Here is a 19,394-nt window from a genome sequence, read left to right on the forward strand (position 1 = left end):
TCAAAGCAGACCTGGCCTCCAGGTTCTCCAAGCATCCCTCAGTCCCTAACTAGTGCACCCTGCCCCCAACCTTGAACTTTGCGTTTGGGGTGGGAGGCATGGGGGGATGGGATGGTGTACTCCCAGAGGCTCTTCCCCACATAGTCTAGACACTTTGGTCTTTCTTGTTCTCTCTTCACCTTCTCTTCTCTCTCTGAATGCTTGCACTCCCTTTCTCTTCCTCCACCCCCTCTCCCCATGGTGACTCCCCTGGCCTCAATCCTTAGAGCCAATGAACTCATCGGAGAGCAGCTTCCCAATAAACCTGTCTTTAATATAACCTAATCTGGTTTGAATTGGCTCATTTCACTGGCAGCGGAGAAATAACCTCTGCGTAAACTACTTTTAAAGACACAATGGTTTTCTCCCCTGAGCTTCTACCAAAAACAACAAAAAAAAAAAAAAACAAAAACAAAAACAAAAACAAAAACAAAAAAAAAACAAAAAACATTGTGAGCTCATACATATGCAATTCTTTATAGGACTGACTATGAATGCAAGAGGTCATCAGTAAATAGCCAAATGTTTCCAAGAAACTGTATGTTCCATTCAGAGTTTATCAGAGTAGGAGAGCAATTTATAAAACGGGGCAGAGTTTAAGTTTTTTACATATATTTATTTAGCATGGTGAGTGTGTACATGTGGAAGTCAGGTGACAACTTAAGGAATTCAATTCTCTCCTTCAATCCTCTGGGCTCCAAGGCTTGAACTCAAGCTGTCAGGTTTGAGAACAACGAGCTTTACCCAGTGAACCATCCCGCTGGCCTAGGAGCTGCACTTTCTTCACAGCCCGCAGCTAAATAAATGATGTTTTAGCCTCAGTCTGGAACAGTAAATAAGTTAAAAATGACTTATTTTCTCGATTTTGTTTTTCTTTTACTTAGAGATTTCGGGACTAATTCTATAAGGTTTCTGTATGTTACCTATACCATAAGGCAGTATGTTTCTGCTCAGTTAGTTTGGTAATAAGCTACTGATTTATCAGATAATTCCTGCAATGGCTTAAAAGAATCTCTCCACCATTTGCCAGCAATGATGCCCCTACCATGGGGGGAGGGGCACACCTTCTCTCTTCCCAAATTTCAACTCTGACCTAGCCTTCACTCTGGCATTGCCAGAGACTTGAGGTTTGCCAGAGGTTGGCTTAGATGGATGTTCCCCCAGAACTCTGCATGTATAGGTAGCTTGCCAGAGCCTTTGAACCAGATCAATGCTCTTTAAAGTCCATCCTTAATACCGGATCTTTCTTGTGGGCGTTTGGCCACCTCACATAGAAGCCATATGAGAGTCAATTTGACAACTGCAGTACAGATGGGGGTCTCTTTCAAGGAGAAAAGCTTTGAGTCAGGTGAAATAAAAGAAAAATACTTTGTAAACAGGGTTTCCCCAGGGAGCCATGAGATAGCTCTGATAGTCACATATTCTTGATGGGATTTTGTGAGAAACTGCAAACCACCATCAGCCCACACTGAGCCCTGGAAAAGTGCTGCTTGTCACAGGTACTGCAATTACAATCCTGCAGGTCTTCAAGGTTACCACGGAGCTGGGGCAAGGGACATGAAATAGGTTGTCTGAAATGCCATGAAGTGTTCTGATAGAATGCAATTCTCTCTCTTTCCTCTCTTCCTCTTCTCTCTCTCTCTCTCTCTCTCTCTCTCTCTCTCTCTCTCTCCCTCCCTCCCTCCTCCTCCCTCCCTCTCCTCCCTCTCTCTCTCTCTCTCTCTTCTCTCTCTCTCTCTCTCTCTCCCTCTCTCTCTCTCTCCCTCTTCAAAATCAATATTCCTCAGAATAGTCCTTTGATTAATTCCAAGATTTTTGGAAAAGTTCATTTTTATCATTTTTACTTATATATTATTGTTTTGTGGAGGATTAGATTTGCATAATATTTCACTCTGCCCTCCTTGGCATCCCACCTCATTGGCTATTGTTTTATTTTGGAAACTATCTCTAAGATCATTTCTCTCTCCCTCCCTATTTGACCACTTCTCTGGAAGGTATTTTACAGCAGGTCATGCCTATCTTATGTAGTGTTCTAGTGTAAGCATAGAACATAATTTACTTAGCTAAAATATCCACTTTCAACAACTCTAAGATGGTTCAGATATGAAAACTAAAAAACAATAAAAGCTTCCATAAATGCATCCAAAAGATTAAAAGAAACTGACTTTAAAATTTATAAGAGACATATGACCACAATATCCTATCATCAAACACAGAATGTCAACAAAAGTAAAGATTGTTAAATACCCAGATAGACATTCGAAAGGAAGTTTGGACAGGCAGAGTAGTTGTAGCACTTGGGAGACTGAAGCAGGGAGGCAGGAGATTGCAAGTTTAAAACCAATCTGAGTTACTAAAGAACAAAATAGAGGAGACACGGTAAAGGAAGGGAGAGGGGAGAAATGTGGAGAAGAACAGGAGAAGCAGGGAAAGGGGTTCTAAAGTTTAAAAGTACAGTAATGTAGCATTCACACAGCAGACTTGAGCATCAGAGAATTCAAACTCAGATCAAGATAAATTGTACAGTATGTGCAACAGAAAGTGCAAATGGTAAAATAAATAAACAGACCCTCAGAGACCTGCAGTACACAACAAACATGTCCATGGACAGGTAAGTCTCTAAAGGAGCTGAGGAAGGGATTAAGGAGCAGAAAGAACATTTCAGGAAATAATGAGCATTATGAAGAACTTTGATCCACATAACTAGACTCAAAACGGGATATATACTCTGTGTGTGTGTGTGTGTGTGTGTGTGTGTGTGTGTGTGTGTATTCAAATAGATCATAGTCAAAATGCTAAAAGACTCTTGTGGCCATCAAGAGGTGGCCAACTCATTACTATACAAGGGATCCTCAACAAGACTAACAGCACCATTCTCATCAGAAACCACAGCAGCCACAGTGCATTGAGAAGACATACTCAGAGCAAAAGGAAAAAATTGTCTCAAATTCTGTATTTGATACTAATGATATGTCTCAGTGTTTCAGAACACTTAGTGTTCGAACAGAGAACCTGGGGTCAGTTTCCTGGATCCACATGAGGATTCACAAGCATCTGTACCTCCAGTTCCAGGGGCTCTGATTCCCTCTTCTGATTGCCATGTGCACCAGGCATGCGTGGGATGCACATGCATACATCCCAGCAGAACGTTCATATGCTTAACATAAAGTAACATAAATCTAAAAATAAGTCAAACAATTTTAGATTTGACCAAACTATCTTTCAAAACAAAAATAGTTGATGCATTCCCAAATGAACAACAAAACACAAAGTATTTTCAATAATAGGCTTGAAACATAATAGGAAAAGCTGTCCTTCAGTCTGAAATGAAAATGCCAAGCAATAACTCGAATCTATACAACATAAACACTAATAATGGTGCTTCAGATAAACAAGGACAGTATAAATGCATGTGGGAACTTTTATCTTCCTGACCCTACTTAGAGAATATCAAATAAATAGTGTATCTGAGAATAGATGCAATATGCCCACACAAAGACTTCTCTGGAAATGCATTCCTCAGAGTTGCCCTAAACTCCAAACAGAATAAATGTGCATCCCTGGAAAGTAGATGTGGCAGAGCCACACCACACAGCACTGCTCATCAGTACAAAGGAGCAGACTACCACAGATGCTCCATCATGGGGGAATCTTACATTCTGTGGTGTAAATGTGTTCAACCCAAAAGACATGAGCAATTCTGTTTATATGAAATGTCTAAAGTGGAAAAGAAGGGTGACGATTGTATACAGTTGAAGGTCAAGACAATGTTGAACTGAAAACAAAGACAAGGGATTTCATGGAGATCAGAAATATAAAATCAGTTTATGGGGATGACTACACCACGCAGGAATGTCAGTAAAATCCTGAATTGTACAGTTGAAATAACTGAGTTTTATAGCAAGAAAAATATATTTCTATGAACTGCTTGTAAGCATTAGAAATGACAGGCAATTTGTATCAGACACTGTTTTAAGTACTTAGCATACGACAATTCATTTAATCCTCACAACAGCCCTATAAAGTAGATACCATTTATTCCCATTTCATTAATGAGGAAACTGAGGTACAAAGAAAATAAATTAACTTGTCACAAAGCGCAAAGAAATTGAACACGAGCCCATTGGCTTGGCTCTATAATTTGTGATCTATTCTAAACCATGAACCTATTTGTAGTGGAGGAAACGAGAATGCACAGATATACTCCTTGTTATGTGACAGTGTATGGAAGAAATGACAAGGATTTCTCATTAGCAACTCCCTAGGAAACAGGAATGAGGGGGCCTGAAAGGGACCCTTCTACATATCATTCTCTGAACTCTGAAATCGTACACACTTTACAATAATTCATGTATTCTTTTTGTAGATGACACCTCTATTTTTACATCAAAGTACTAGTTATCTTCATTTGTTAGAATATATATTTTTATTTTTCTCTGAACATTGTTTTTCTCCATCTTTATTAAATTGGGTGTTTCTTATGTACATTTCAATTGTTATTACCTTTCCCGGTTTCCAGGCAAACATCCCCCTAACCCCTCTCCCCTTCTATATGGTTGTTCCCCTCCCCATCCTCCCCCCAATTACTGCCATCCCCCTCAACGATCCCGTTCACTGGGGGTTCAGTCTTGGCAGGACCAAGGGCTTCCCCTTCCACTGGTGCTCTTACTAGGCTATTCATTGCTACCTATGCAGTTGGAGCCCAGGGTCAGTCCATGTATAGTCTTTGGGTAGTGGCTTAGTCCCTGGAAGCTCTGGTTGCTTGGCATTGTTGTTCATATGGGGGTCTCAATCCCCTTCAAGCTCTTTCAGTCCTTTTTCTGATTCCATCAACGGGGGTCCTATTCTCAGTTCAGTGGTTTGCTGCTGGCATTCGCCTCTGTATTTGCAGTATTCTGGCTGTGTCTCTCAGGAGAGATCTACATCCGGTTCCTGTCATCCTGCACTTCTTTGCTTCACCCATCTTATCTAATTGGGTGGCTGTATATGTATGGGCCACATGTAGGGCAGGCTCTGAATGGGTGTTCCTTCTGTCTCTGTTTTAATCTTTGCCTCTCTATTCCCTGCTAAGGGTATTCTTGTTCCCCTTTTAAAGAAGGAGTGAAACATTCGCATTTTGGTCATCCCTCTTGAGTTTCATGTGTTCTGTGCATCTAGGGTAATTCGAGCATTTGGGCTAATAGCCACTTATCAATGAGTGCATACCATGTGTGTTTTTCTGTGATTGGGTTACCTCACCTCTGAACATTTTTTAAAAATCTTTTTCCAAGTTCTTTGGGAGTATGTTTTCGAGAGGTCAAATTCTCCATTAGCTACAATGACATGCTTTCTGCTACATTTCATCCTTCCGTTGTCCATGCCCCCAGGGTGCTCTGGGGCCTGTCTAAGCAGGGATGAGACTCGTTTCATAAAAGAAGGGCCTGAGCTGTTTGTGCTACCTGGTCCGATTGGATTCGGGCCCACAGTAAACTATGCTGTGAAGTTCCCAATCCCAGAACATCCTGAGTCCCTTCAGGGGTGCTAGCTACCTCAAACACGACTGAAGAGCAGCAGAGGAAGAAAATCTCAATTCGCACTTTCACACAAGAATGGGAACCCACTTAATGAAACTGTCTGGATTCGTGCCTACATGGTGAGAGTGATTACGCCTCTAGCATATATATATATATATATGTCTGTGCAGAAGAGGCTTACTTATTTATCTGGTTCTCTTTTCTGCTCAAAAAAAAAAAACTCCCATGTGTTTAGACTATTAAAGCAATCAAGAGATGGGGGAATATCTTTACTAACACAGGAAATAATAGCTTGTAACCTTTTAGTTATGCAACAAGATGCATAAAATTAGTGCTTAATGTTTAAGCCATAATAAACTTTTTGTGATCATTTCCTTGATTCGGTAATTTTGAGGGGACCAGGAAGGACAATGGGGTTGCTTGGTTTGTGATATTGTACTTAATTATGTACTAACCCCTTTCAAGGGCATGCCGTGAGAAAACAGGATGCTCTTTTCATGAAGGCCTTTCTTTCTAAAGTTCACATTTATTAAAGACTGATGGAAAATATGTGGAAGAGAGAAGAGAGAGGGTTTTGTTTTTACTCTTTCTGTTTTCTAACAATAAGCTATGCCGCACAATCTCCTTCAATAAAAAGATGCAGCAAAATCAAGACAATACATTATATAGGGTTGGGAGCATGGGGTCAATGGAAAAAGACTTTCCTGTCCTGAACTCAAGGCCTTGAGTTCAGTTCCTCGTCATAAACACACACACACACACACACACACACACACACACACACACACACACACACACACACACACACACCCTACAAACAAGATACTGTACAGTCCTGTAAAAGAAGCACAGGCTCAAAATATGATTTATATTCAAATTCCAGATCTGCTACTACCAGCTATATGACCTTGGACCAAATCATCTCCTTTTTTTAAGGTGGGAGAAGGGATCATGCTACCCCCCTACCTGTGGTAGTCAAATAATTGGAGCAACTAGTTAGATATCAGGAAACAATCCCCTGTCTCCCCTCTGGAGAGCAAGAGACTGAGATAGGAAAGAAAATCCTTTGGGCCAGTTGCCTACTTTTTCTATGGCTTTTCCAGGCAGTGAAAAGGCATACAGCCATCCTGCTGTACCTTTCAAATTTTCCTATGCTGTACCTAGTAGGTGTATTCCCTGAATTCTACACAATAGAGAGCTACTCTACAGGCTTTGTCTCTACATAATCAAGTTGTTCCATCCACTCTACACTCCCAGTGCATATACCTGCCTATCACAAAATCCTTTTTAGCTAGCTTTGAGATATTGCTATCAGACTTGTATTTCCCCAAAAACGGTGGTGAAAAGCTTCTGTTCTGATCCAGAAAAGTCCTTCCAAGTAACCATTTCAATTTTCTTAAACAAAACCTTTGACAACATGGTGAGGATACCACCACCAGACCATGTAAGGCAATCCTACCTATAGAATTTGTGGTGACCTAATAAATGTGTGTGACAGAGCCAGTGATGATCAACGTTGGCAGCAGCTGGTGACAGGGTCAATTTGGTGAATGGCGTAGGTCTAACTGTTATTGGCCATGCGTTAGACAACATAGGAGAAGGATGTTAAGGAATGTGCAAGTGTTCATACTGCTAAGTCTCTAGGTGTTAGAGGGTGAGAACAGGAAAATGAGCATTTATGACCAACACAAAACAGAAGTATGTAAAAGATAGAACTGTTCGTCGTTTATATTTAATTCCTCAAAGAAAGGTAAGTATAAAAGAAGAACGGGAAAGGAACAGAAGCCTTCAAAAGGATAGCAGGAAAGAGGAAGTGCCAGGAAACTAGAAAGATCCCCAGAAAGGAAGAAAATCAGCATCTCACAGTCAAAACAAAACAAGGACAAAAGCCCAAAACCATCCAACACAGCAAAGGTTTGAAGAAGGAGACACAGCAGGAAGTGATCTGACCAGAAGGAAGTTGACAGTGGTTTCTGAGGTTAAGTGGTTTCTGGGTAGGTAGGTGGCTTCCATTATATAAACGCTGGTGTGTATAGAACGGGGATATTTAGATCAGCATCTTGTTTTTCCCACCATTAAAGACTCATTATAATTAGACTCACTCATTCACTCATTTATTCCACTAGCATTTAGGGTGCTCTCGTAAGTGCCTAATTCCACGGGGTAGGGCACCTACTAAAAAAACCATAATTAAATCACAGTGCTCCTTTCCTAGGAGCAATCTGGGCAACGTTTTAAACTAGAGACTTCTTCAAAATGAAAGGTTCACTTCCCTGTAGCTATTTTCAATTTATACATTCTTTTTTCTAATATAGTAGCCTTTTTTTTCTTGTTTTGTTTTGTTTTGTTTTGGGGGCTTTTGTTTTAAATTAGGGAGATTAGGTTTGCTGATCTAGAACTAGGGGCACCAAATTGGTTTTTTAAAAAAATGTAAAAGTAAAATCAGAATTCTGTGAAGAAAGGCAGGAATGGTATTTTTATCTTGTGTTAGATTTTTACCAGACAAACACAGAAGCCCACACAACATAGCCCAAAGGAATCAAAGTTCCTTCTGCTTCACACACACAAATGCTTATACTGACTCGCATCTCATAACTTAACACATTTGTTTGGCCACATCGCTGGCGAAGTACTAAGTTGAATGCCAACAGGAGGTTAAAAAGAGCGAGTCTCAAAGAATCTTGTGTGAGCTCTAAGGGAAAACAGAAATGGTATTTATACCTTGCATTAGTTATGTATGTCCACAACTTTGAAGCCTAAAGCATAAACCTGCCACCCACATGGAACAGGCCATGGAAAACTACCAGGCATCCCACATTTTCAGAAAATATGCCCACAGAGCTCGGCGTCTCTACATGGAGCTCAAAGCCCCCTTGCAGTGCAAAATCTGGAGGCTGACAGTAATACAGCCCACTGGATGCATTAAACACATCAAAGATAAAGAATCATTTTAAATTTAAACCTGGGTATGATATAGAGAAAAACAGAAAGTTTGCAAGAGTTTTATAAAAACAAAACAAAGCTTCAAAGGCTTTTTATTTTTTCAAATGAAGACTCAAATGCAGACCTGTGTCACAGGAAAAAAAAAAAGTCATTCACTGAGCTATTATGAGTGTCTGCCCAGGAAGGGGCAGATATTTTTGGCCCAGTAGAAAACGTATAAGCTTGGCTTACATCACTGCAGCCCCTCACTCTTGCCAGCTGCAAAGGCCTGCCCAACTTTTCACTGCTCAGGTAGACTATGAGCAAGCCAGTGCCCTCATTAGCCTCAGAATTAAGGTTTATCATCCAATATGCACAGACATATGGCAGCTTTATAAATGGCCTTTTGTATTTTGCCATCCAAAATAAGCCGGACTTAAAATTCACCAAGCCATTCAGATGTGTGGTGAAAGATTGTTTTTCCTATTATTATTATTATTATTATTATTATTATTATTATTATTATTATTATTAAATCCTTTTTTTTACAATCCAGTCATTATCCTCCTCCCAGCTGGTTGTTTATTTTCTATTGCCATATTTTAATTTCCTACAGTTGTTTTTAGTGAGGAAAAAAAACTTTTAATAGAAACTGAAGAAAACCTTGAAAGGCTTTTCAAGATCGATACTGTCTTTGATGTACCATTAGGAAGGAGGAACATGGAAGGCCTCTGACCCCCCCACCTTCACCCCATCTCACCCCACAAAGCTCTAAAGGAAAGATCGACAGCCTGAAGAGAAGGCCATCAAGGAGAACTGAGGGGGGCGGGGGAACAAGTAGGGAGGATGCTGAGGTGTGGCTCACCCCAGTTGATGGCTCCGCCTGGGGTGCAAGTGGAGAAAGTCACAGCTTTACCTGGGACACTGGAAGTTTGACCATGCTCCAGTGAGTATATGGACAACATAAAATGTTTTTTTTCTTTTGGGGGTGGTGGAGAGAGGTCACAGGAAGGGGAGACACACACAGGAGGACTAGGAAGAGAGTGCCATCAGAGTGCATGATAGATTTCAAGATAATCAAATATCAAAATGTTAATATTTTATAATATAATAATATAAATGTCTTTGAAAGTTGCTGTGATGATCGGGGCCTGGAGAGTTGGCTCTATGGTTGAGAGCACTGACTGCTCTTCCAGAGGTCCTGAGTTCAATTCCCAGCAACTACATAGCCCACATAGCAGCTCGACTGTAACTCCAGTTCTAGGGGATTTGACACCCTCATACAGATGTACAAGCAGGCAAAACACCAATGCACATTTTTACAGTAATAAATTACTAGAATGAAAAGAAACATTGCTGTGCTGACCCTTCAGATACTTGGTTCCCTATCATCACTACTCCCTATAAGTAGAAATCGGGTTTATCACTTTGGGGACATTTTCATGTTTGTATTGTTAGCACTCTTGCATCAAAAATAAGCCACACCTATCTAAAGTTTTAGGCTACTCCTTTTTACACAACCCCAAGCATTTCAACACAGGTACCTCAAATTCAAGTAGGTTTTTGTTGTTTACAGCACATACTAATTGCACAAAATGGGTTTCATTATGAAAATTTATGTTCATGAGGGAGTGGACATGGAAACACCTTAAGTGTTGTTCCTCAGACACCACCCGTCTTTTTTTTCTAGAGACAGTCTCTCACTGGCATAGAGGTCACCAAGTAGGCTTGGCTGCCTAGCCAGCAAGCTCCAAGGTGGATCTACTTGTCTCCACCTGCCCAACGCTGGGATTACACACGTGCAGCACCTTACCTGGCTGTTTTCAGGCGGGTTCCAGCAACACAACTCAGGTCCTTGTGCTTTCAGACCAAGGCAAGCAGTGTAACTAAGCTCTCTCCCCAGCTTGCTCACACTCTCGCTCTCTCTCACACTTTCTCTCCCTTTCTCTCTCTCCCTTTCTCTCTCTCCCTTTCTCTCTCTCTTTCTCTCTCTCTCTCTCTCCCTCCCCCCCTCTCTCTCTCTCATTGATGTGTTTGACTCCTTACCATGAAATCAGGGACTATGTGATACAGCAGGGCATCACATATTGGATGCATAGACTCAAAGTCAAAGAATTATCTCATTATCTTAAAGACACAGGTTATATGGTCTGTTTTGCAACTTTTCAATGCAAACTACGCCGCTACAAAAGCCTGACCTTTTAAGACAATGGTACACATGTGCTATTTAATGACTTGGAAAGTGGTAGTAGCATAGAGAATGCTATTTTCTTTTTTTTTTTTAAATAGTATTTTTTTTTTTTTTTCTTTTTTTTTGGAGCTGTGGACCAAACCCAGGGCCTTGCTTTTGTTAGGCAAGTGCTCTACCATTGAGCTAAATCCCCAACCCCGAGAATGCTATTTTCTATAGGGATATTCAACAACAGAGTCAAGTCCTTGGCCTTTCCTTTTCTCCCTAAAAATGAGACTCCATGTGGAAATGTAGGATTTCACCTTCTCAGTGAAAAAAACAACCATTCCAATAGACTTTCTAAAGATTAAAATGATTCTTTTAGAGGAAATGCAGTGTTTATTGTGTAAAGGATTTATGTTTATTAATCAAGGGTACAAAACAAAACAAATACTATTAAAATTCACCAAAATGTTGACAGTTGATATGAAGTATTATTTGCTGGAAAATCTAGCTAAAGTTAATCAAGTAAGTTCCAGTAAATTATAAGGAAAATACAAGAGTTCTGATGCCACTAAAGGATAACCTTTCAAATGACAAAGTCTGATCATTATAAAGGCCTTAGTTTGGAGACAAAAATACATACATTGTGTGCTGAAAGTTGATGTATCACAAAATACAGGGAGCAGTTCTTAGTCTCTGTCCTTTGCACCCAAAGCCTGAGACTGGTACCACCACCCAGGAATGCCAATGATGGGCACCATGTGCTGACTAGCTGGAATGGTATTATACCATGCCACTCTGCCTACCATCAGAGACTAAGGAAACATTGTCCTTTTTGTTGCAGATTACACAATCAAGCCAGCTAATCTTGACTAATAGGAGGCCCACTTAAGGAGGCCAATTTTCAATCACACTACGTCAACAGCAAATTTGTAGAGGTTAAACTTCCATCAGGAACACTGTTATGAAGAGAGCAAATCCACAGCACTCCTCCCAATTCCCACACTGGAAAATAAAATCCAATGGAAGCACAGTATTATTTCATTTACAATTTACTAGCTCTTCCAGTGTCTCAGGGATATAGGGGTGTAAGAATAGGACAGAAAGTGGACATAGAATGCAATACACAAATATCTTGATTGAATCAGTCTACTGGTGTAGCTTTTCAGGCTAATAAGATGTCAGTCTCCATCCAGGCGCTGTTATAACTCACAAAGGTAACCTTGGTATCCAAAAAATTAAAGAAAACATGGTTAATTTAGTTGTTGCCTACATTTTATCATCTGTATTTGCCTGCATTCTGGTCTATTCCCACTAGAGAAGCCCTCCCTCTATGCTCCCAGGTCATGCCCCAGTTAAAATATGACAAGTACCCTGAAGATTAATTCAGTCAGGAACAATTGTCCCCACATCTGGTTTCTGGTTTAGGCCAGGTGAACTTTAACTCACTGAAAATCTAGTCTGACAAAAATTATCTTTTTACCAAGAAAGGGACACTATTAGGCACTAAGGCTGTATGAATGACAAGTAGGGTCTAGGGGAAATGCTAACAGCATTCAGGAGCAGGACATATTTTCCTTAACACTTCATGAATTAAAGGACAAAGGTCAAGGTTAGATTGTTTATTTCTCTTCCCTCTAGGTCAAAATACATGAGAAAGGAGACCTCTTACGACCTTTAGGTTGAGAAGTGTAAGTGAACCCTTAAATCAAGAAATGCTCTTTTCTTGCACAAATGTCTGAGAAGGCGACCACAGATAAGCTGCATAAATCCTTTCAGGCCAGCCTGGCAGATGGAAACCTGACCTGCGTAAACAGTGCTTACATGCCAAAAAGATTTACATGAGCTACTGGAAAAGACCTTGGGAAACTTAATTCATAATTAACATGTAAATATTAATACCACATAAATATCAATAGAAACAGCACAAAGAACCAAAATGAACGCACCTTAGAACTGAAGAGATATAAGCCCGTGTTCATATTGATTATACTATCTCATACTGATTATTCGTTATGGCACGGGAGAGGCAGTAGGCGAGAAAGATTCCAATTAGCTGGAGAGAAAATATGAACAAAATTACACATTTACACACACAAACGTGCAGATTTGTAGAAATTAAAGAGCTCGGGATATGGATGTATTCTCATTTTATTTGTAATTTACCAGTAATTTCCTTCCTTGAGTTTCCTTGATTACATTAGCTACTTCTGCCTAGGTGCATGTCTTACCATGTAAATCTGCACAAATGTAACAGCCATTAGCTTCCTTCGTTCTAATTATTAGACAAAATCCAAACCTCATTACTAACAGCGACCCAGAACTTCACAAAGGACAGTAAGGGAAAATTCAGGAGTCCAGGGATTTAGAAAAGCCCTCAGCTACTAAAAAGAAAACGAAAGTATTGTCTAGACTAAGCATTTTATCCAGAAAAATCCCAACTGATGTGGACAAGTCAGTTTTGGATGCACTTGTACTGTTCAACACAACAGACATTAGCCTCGTGTGGCTACTAAGGACTTAAATCTAGGTAGAATGACTGGGCTTTGAAGTTTGTCTCATAATTAGAATGAAGGAAGCTAATGGCTGTTACATTGGTACAGATTTACATGGTTACACGTGCACCTAGGTAAATCTATTAGGACTAGCCTTTCGTTAGTCTTACTTCTATAATACTAAATGTGTAAAGAAAAAAAAAGGCTTGAAAAATCCATTCCAAATCACAGTATCAAACTTTTCATGCTGTAGTGATCAGCATAACCCAGGGAAAAGCTCAATCTATAGTATAACAAAATGATAGGCACGAAGGAAACAGAGGCTTGTGTGATCTCTAGACAAGCACCAGGCAGGTGCAGCCCAGGAAAGGAAGAGACTAAGAAAACTTAGAACCTTGACTGATCTCAGAGAAAAAAAAAGATTCCTATCAATTCATGTTTTGATCAACTATGACGGTACTATGTCTTCTCACAGTTAACCGCTTTCAGGAAATATGTACTGGGTTTGGGATGTGGCTCAGTGGTAAAGTGTTTGCATCTATTCATAAGGTTCTTACTTCAAGACACATGTATGTATGTATGTATGTATGTATGTATGTATGCATACATGCATGCATGCTATATGCTTATTGCTGGGAGTGAATTCTAGGTCTTTTATAGACTCAAAGCATGTTTGGCTATGACAATGTGAATTAAACTATAGAGGATTTTTTTCTTTTGTTTCATTTCATTTCATTTTGTTTTGTTGGATTTTCAATCCAAGGTTTCCTGTGTAGTCCTCAGTGCCCTGGAACTCTCTCGACAGACCAAGGTGGGCTTGAACTTGGAGATCAGTCTGTGTCTACCTCTGGAGGGCTGGGATTAATGGCATGTGCCACCACCACTCAACTCCATTTATAGTTATTTGTTGTTGTGTAAAATGCAGGATTCAGGAAATCCTCCACTTAAAGAAAAAAAATGAGTCAATGATAAAATCAGTAATATACATCCAACGTTAAGTCCCATGACTTCACCATAAGAAAACCTACGCTGTGATGGGTAATTGACTGCTTTGTGAACACTAAGATTCCTCTTACATAGTCTCCTCTATCCAGTCCCCTGAAGTAAAAGCTCATGTCTCAAAAGTGAAAGCCCACTGGGTATGGTTGCCTCTGTCTTTAACGGCATCACTTGAGTGACAGAGGCAAGTAGGTCTTCAGCTCTTCTTGAGTGCTAGGGCATCCTGGTCTACATACCGAGTTCCACGCCAAAACAAAAGAAACAAAAACCCAAAAGCAACAAACAAAACAAAGAAAACCCCAAAAACTTCCCTTATACCTCTAAGAATAAGACATTCCCACAGAACAAGCAAACCTACCTGAAAGCAAGCAACTCCAAAAGAAATTCCAGCAACGACTCCCATTTCTGACTCTATAGTTGTCATTACCTTTATGAAACAACCCTAAAGGGAGAGGGAAAAAGACATTACGTACAAAACAAGAAAGCTGTGCTTTTCTTCCCGGTAAGAACTACTTTACTCATTCAGCTGTCCACAGAGGATGGTCCTGAACTACTATTATTAGCCTTTGATTACCATGTCACTGAAACCTAGCCTGTCTCATCCGTCCTCAGCTCGCCCCACCTTTTGGATCATGTACTGGACAGTCACTTGCTAGTTGTATGAAACAAAGTACAAGCTTCCCTACAAGGTTCAGATTATGTATAGTCATGCGAGTAAAACTTGAGTCCATTTTTGTATTCCATTAAATCCTCAAAAACTGTCAAATAAAAAGTCCTGAAAGGACCCTCACCTCTTCGTTGACTTTATCTGCATCTCTCTGTGGATAACAACCTTCCAGTTTACAGCAGCTCTTGGGAAATCCTGTTTCTGAGTAATAGTTTGTACCTTTCCAATCCCTGTAATTGGTGACCCCACAGCAATGCAACTGAGAAAGAAATGTAAAAAGCCTTGATTCATATTACTGGTTTGCAGCCAACCATTCAGCCTAACACCATCTTCTATTGGAATGTGTGCCCCAAACAATATGTACTATCCTCAGTGATCTCCTTGATTTATTCAAGAGACTGGCACTTGATTTTAACAATAAGCGTGGGTTTTAGATGGCCTTTACTGCCCTGTCGTAGTTGACCCTAACAGTATATGTTGATGACATCAGTGGAGGGAAAAGAAAAAGGACAAATGGCTTAAATAACCCAGAGCTATGCCGGTATCATCCCACACTGCCTTTGCATACAAGTGAGGAACACCCAGCAGCCTAGCTCTAGCCTTTCCTTGGCGGCGACAAGGAATGTATTTCCCTCTTGAAAACATACCAGCTCTAACCACTTACCGTACTTTGGATCTTGTCTACAGCCTCACTTCTATAGTCTTTTGTGGAATTGTACTCCTTCAGAGCATTTTCGTAGTTACTTTTGAAGCTGTTCTTAATCTGAATCCGAAAAACAAAATGCCAGTAAGCAAATATTCTGGAAAATACTTTGGGTTGCTGTATCAACTAAGAAATTCTCATGTCTAGCCAATCATTCTCTCTTTGCTATGTGGTAATTTAACTTCCACAGTCTGATTATGTCTACTAAGGAATATAGTTTGGGATGAAAGGACTATCAAGCAAAATATTACAATAAAATACCTACAAGATGAAGGTGCTATGAGAGCATGCGTCTATCCAACGGCCACTGTGCCCTGCCTTTCCCCGCTTCAGCCTATATCTTCCTCAACATACAAGTTGGATGCCTATGGAATGAAGCTGTACTAACAGTTCAAATAGTACTTGAAGACACCTTCGCTACTTGATAAATGGCTTCTCAACAGTGCTATGTTTACTTGATTTTAATATATGAATATTAAGCCTTTGATGATTTGCATTAATTATGTCTTTTCAAAATGTGACTTACGGGGAAGGTATTAATTTTGTCATAAACTTTGTATTTTACTTTCCTATTAGTAAAGCTATAAAACTCCACTTTAATAGGTGCTTATACACCAGTTTACAACTAGAAATTAGTGTGATCATGGCATCATTTTCTTCTAGTGATTACCATCCTACCAATTTTTTACTAGAAAGCAGATCGAAAGCTTAGCTTGCAATACTGCTTCAAATGTTTTTTTTTTTTTTTTTAATATTGAGAGCTGTCAAACCGGGCTACTTAGTGACTCTATCTACGACAAAAGGATAAATGTTAAAAGGATAATATTAGGATTGTCTAATTCAGGCTTACCTCATGTCTGAAAACAAATCCTACAATGGCTGCAACTAGCTCGACCAAAAAAATGAGAGTCAGAAACATCGCATACTGTAGGGGAAAAAGTTTTTAAAAAGTTCAAGTTAGCACAAACAGGGCTCAGACCAAAGACTCTGATCACAGATGAAAAGAAGGGGGTGGCTGGAATTCTGAGCAATGGATTGAACATATTTTTATTGAAAGGGGCAGGGAAAGCAGTTTCAGGAGGTCTATTTAATATGGAAGCTGGCAGTGAGACTGTTAGTTTGGTCCCCCCCCCATAAGGAACGTAAAAAGTGTAAACAGCCATAGCCAGTTCCAAGAAACAAAGCCGTTCTAGAACATATAAGAATTTCCTAGGAAAACCAAGAGCAGTCTACAGAAATCAAGTACTCACCAGTTTCAGCATCCAGGCTGAGGCTCGGCAGGTAGCAAAACAACCAAAGGTGCCCAAGAGAATAATGACAGTGCCTGTGCCAATGAGCACAAAAGGCACATTGGTGGCCTTCTCATTTAAGAGGGAAAAATAATTTTCCAGGCTCACCTTGCCCCAAATGCCAACGGCAAGAAGGATAACACCAGTGATCTATGTGAGAAATCAGAAAAAGAACCAGTCAGGCACCTTACAAGCTTGTGTCTTCGATCACAAACCCAGAAGTGTCTAAGGCACAATGCTTGTGAGAATTGATTAATAGCCCAGTTGCCACAGCACCGTGGCCAGGATATGGGGGTGATGGGGTGGGTAAATATGGGAGAGGTAGGAAAGGGTTCTGCAAATAAAGTTGGATTGTAGACAAGGCATCGTCTCAAAACTGCAGAAATCCATCTGTTTCATTGCGTAAAATACATTCCCCACGGCATACGTGTCTAGAAATCAAAATTTTCTCAAGCAATTTACTCCAGTCGAAGAACAAAAACCATCTTGTAAAAGGAGATGGTTAAAAGCGTTTCTGGATTCCAGAAACTTCTCGAATCCCCCATCCCCAAGTTTGGGATGGACATAGGATACAAAGGGATGGTACACAAAAGAAAACCCAAGCAGAGACTGGCAGGAATGGATTCACACCATACTTACCTGTGAAAAACTCCCCTCTTATGAAGCAGTGAAAAGAGAGATACTATTATGCAAAAGACCCCTCAAAGGAAAGATTCAGGGACACCTCGTGTGCTCTAGGGGCCTTAACTCCTTTCTTCATCTCCCGCTCCGACCTCGATATTCTGAGATATCTGGGTCCTACTTCAACCAGTCACCTCACATTTGGACCCCAGCGCCAACGCTGTGCCGCCGACCCCAGCTCCATTGTCCAGGACCCCGCCACTGCGGCCTAGGCCAAGTCGTGGGCAAGGCTGGGGTCTCTGGAACCACAGCCGCCCAAAGCTCATCCCCACTCCAGACCTGAGGTTCTCTGCTCCGAGTCACACCCACCACCAAAGCCAGGGTTCCCCAGTCGTCCCCGTGTCTCACCCAAAAGATGAAAGTGTAGATCAAGAGAACGCTTTTGAAACAAGTAATGACTGGCTTGGTCTGCAGTCTCCGAGATGGGGACGCCATGACTACCCCGAGACCCTGCGCCTCTGCACCAGGCGATCGGCTGGAGCCAGCCGGGCGCGAAAGTTCCCGAGTTTTCCCGGAAACTGCCGAAAACTTACGAGTATCTGCTACTGAGAAGAACCGGAAACAGGAGACGATTTTCTAGAGGGTCATTCTTAGGAGGCTGTCACAAGTTGCGACAATTTCGGAGCGCCCCCTGCTGATTGTTACTGAAAACTAAAGGTTACAGTGGAGCTTGCTTCGGTGTGGTTTTTTTTTTCTTTTTATTCGTGGTGGCTTTTGCTATTGTTGTTGCTCCTCTGTGGAATCTTTCCGTCTCCCACCCACCTCTCTCCCTCGAGTCTTTTTTACGTCATCGTAAGTTGTCTATCACCGCCCGCAGTGCTGGAAGGTCCAGCCTCCCAGGTCCCTATAGTGTCCTAAAAGAAAAGAATAAAATCAAAAATCAGATTGCCCTTCACTTGAATACGAGTTTTGCTTCTCATAGAAAAACACCATAAGGATATTTTCTTCTTCTAATCAGATTCACAGCATTTATATAAAATGATGAATTAGTGAAGTGATGCAGAGATGGTTAAGTGTGTGGTGTTGCTACAGGGTTTGAAAGCAAAGCAATATCTATCTCATATTCAATACCGACTTTACAGCTGGGTTATGTATTCATGACAGACACTTAGATCCCCATTTTTTTCCCTACTTGAAAGTTTGCTCTAAACATATGCTACTACAGAAGCAGAGGACAAGAAAGTTCCATTGACTTGATCATGCAGAGCTTTCCTGTGGTTTAAATATTGACCTAGGACCAGTTCCTATAACATCCAACCAGACGTCTGCAGTCCAAGCAAACAACATTTGGAAAATGAGTTACTTCATTGCCAGACTTTATACTAAGTTTTTATCCCAAAAGCACAAGGAGAAATACAAAAATGTATGGAAAATGGACTCTCTCTCTCTCTCTCTCTCTCTCTCTCTCTCTCTCTCTCTCTCTCTCCTCTCTCTCTCTCTCTCTCTCTCTCTCTCTCTCTCTCTCTCTCCTCCCTCTCTCTCTCTCTTTGTCTCCCTCTCTCTCTCTCTCTCTCTCTCCCTCTCTTCCCTCTCTCTCTCTCCCTCTCTCTCTCCCTCTCTCTCTCTCTCCCTCTCTCTCTCCCTCTCTCTCTCTCTCTCCCTCTCTATCTCTCTCTCTCTCCCTCTCTCTCTCTCTCTCTCCCTCCCTCTCCCTCTCCCCTCTCCCTCTCTCTCTCTCTCTCTCTCTCTCTCTCTCTCTCTCTCTCTCTCTCTCTCTCTCTCTCTCCCTCTCCACATATGTGCTCTGGGAGAACATACTTCCATAAATACCTTGAGGTAAAGTCATCAGGAAACAGACATTGAGCTTTTAGAATGTATTTACCATAGCTACAGTCAGGTAGCTGGAGCGCCGAAGCTTTAAGTATATGCAAAGCTTCCTTCTGAAGCTATCTGACCCTATCTGAGGATTCCCG

General features: G+C 40.9%; 1 protein-coding gene across 2 annotated transcripts; it reads right to left on the bottom strand.

Moving 5' to 3' along the window:
- Positions 1-11,023: 11,023 nt before the first annotated feature.
- Tspan6 (tetraspanin 6) lies at positions 11,024-18,021 on the bottom strand. Of its 2 annotated transcripts, XM_032890127.1 has the most exons (9): positions 17,830-18,008; positions 17,440-17,456; positions 16,762-16,950; positions 16,362-16,436; positions 15,473-15,571; positions 14,933-15,067; positions 14,500-14,583; positions 12,597-12,703; positions 11,024-11,869 (listed from the first exon to the last, which is right to left on the bottom strand). In XM_032890127.1, the coding sequence occupies exons 3-8, from the start codon at positions 16,771-16,773 to the stop codon at positions 12,635-12,637; spliced, it is 474 nt and encodes a 157-aa protein (XP_032746018.1). In that variant the 5' UTR covers positions 16,774-16,950; positions 17,440-17,456; positions 17,830-18,008; the 3' UTR covers positions 11,024-11,869; positions 12,597-12,634. The 2 variants fall into 2 exon arrangements, with proteins under 2 accessions (XP_032746018.1, XP_032746017.1); XM_032890126.1 differs by lacking the exon at positions 17,440-17,456 and having other exon boundaries at positions 11,028-11,869; positions 17,830-18,021.
- Positions 18,022-19,394: the final 1,373 nt, after the last annotated feature.

The sequence above is a fragment of the Rattus rattus genome, chromosome X (genome assembly GCF_011064425.1).
Source record: "Rattus rattus isolate New Zealand chromosome X, Rrattus_CSIRO_v1, whole genome shotgun sequence".
NCBI classification, from domain to species: domain Eukaryota; kingdom Metazoa; phylum Chordata; class Mammalia; order Rodentia; family Muridae; genus Rattus; species Rattus rattus.

Excerpts from the sequence above, each read along its gene's own strand:
- Tspan6 (XM_032890126.1), bottom strand. The coding sequence starts at position 17,916 with ATGGCGTCCCCATCTCGGAGACTGCAGACCAAGCCAGTCATTACTTGT. Across the intron at positions 15,068-15,472 it reads TAGACAAGATCCAAAGTACG|TTGCATTGCTGTGGGGTCAC; the intron begins GTAAGTGGTTAG and ends TTTCTTTCTCAG. Across the intron at positions 12,704-14,499 it reads TTGGAGTTGCTTGCTTTCAG|CTAATTGGAATCTTTCTCGC; the intron begins GTAGGTTTGCTT and ends TTTTCTCTCCAG.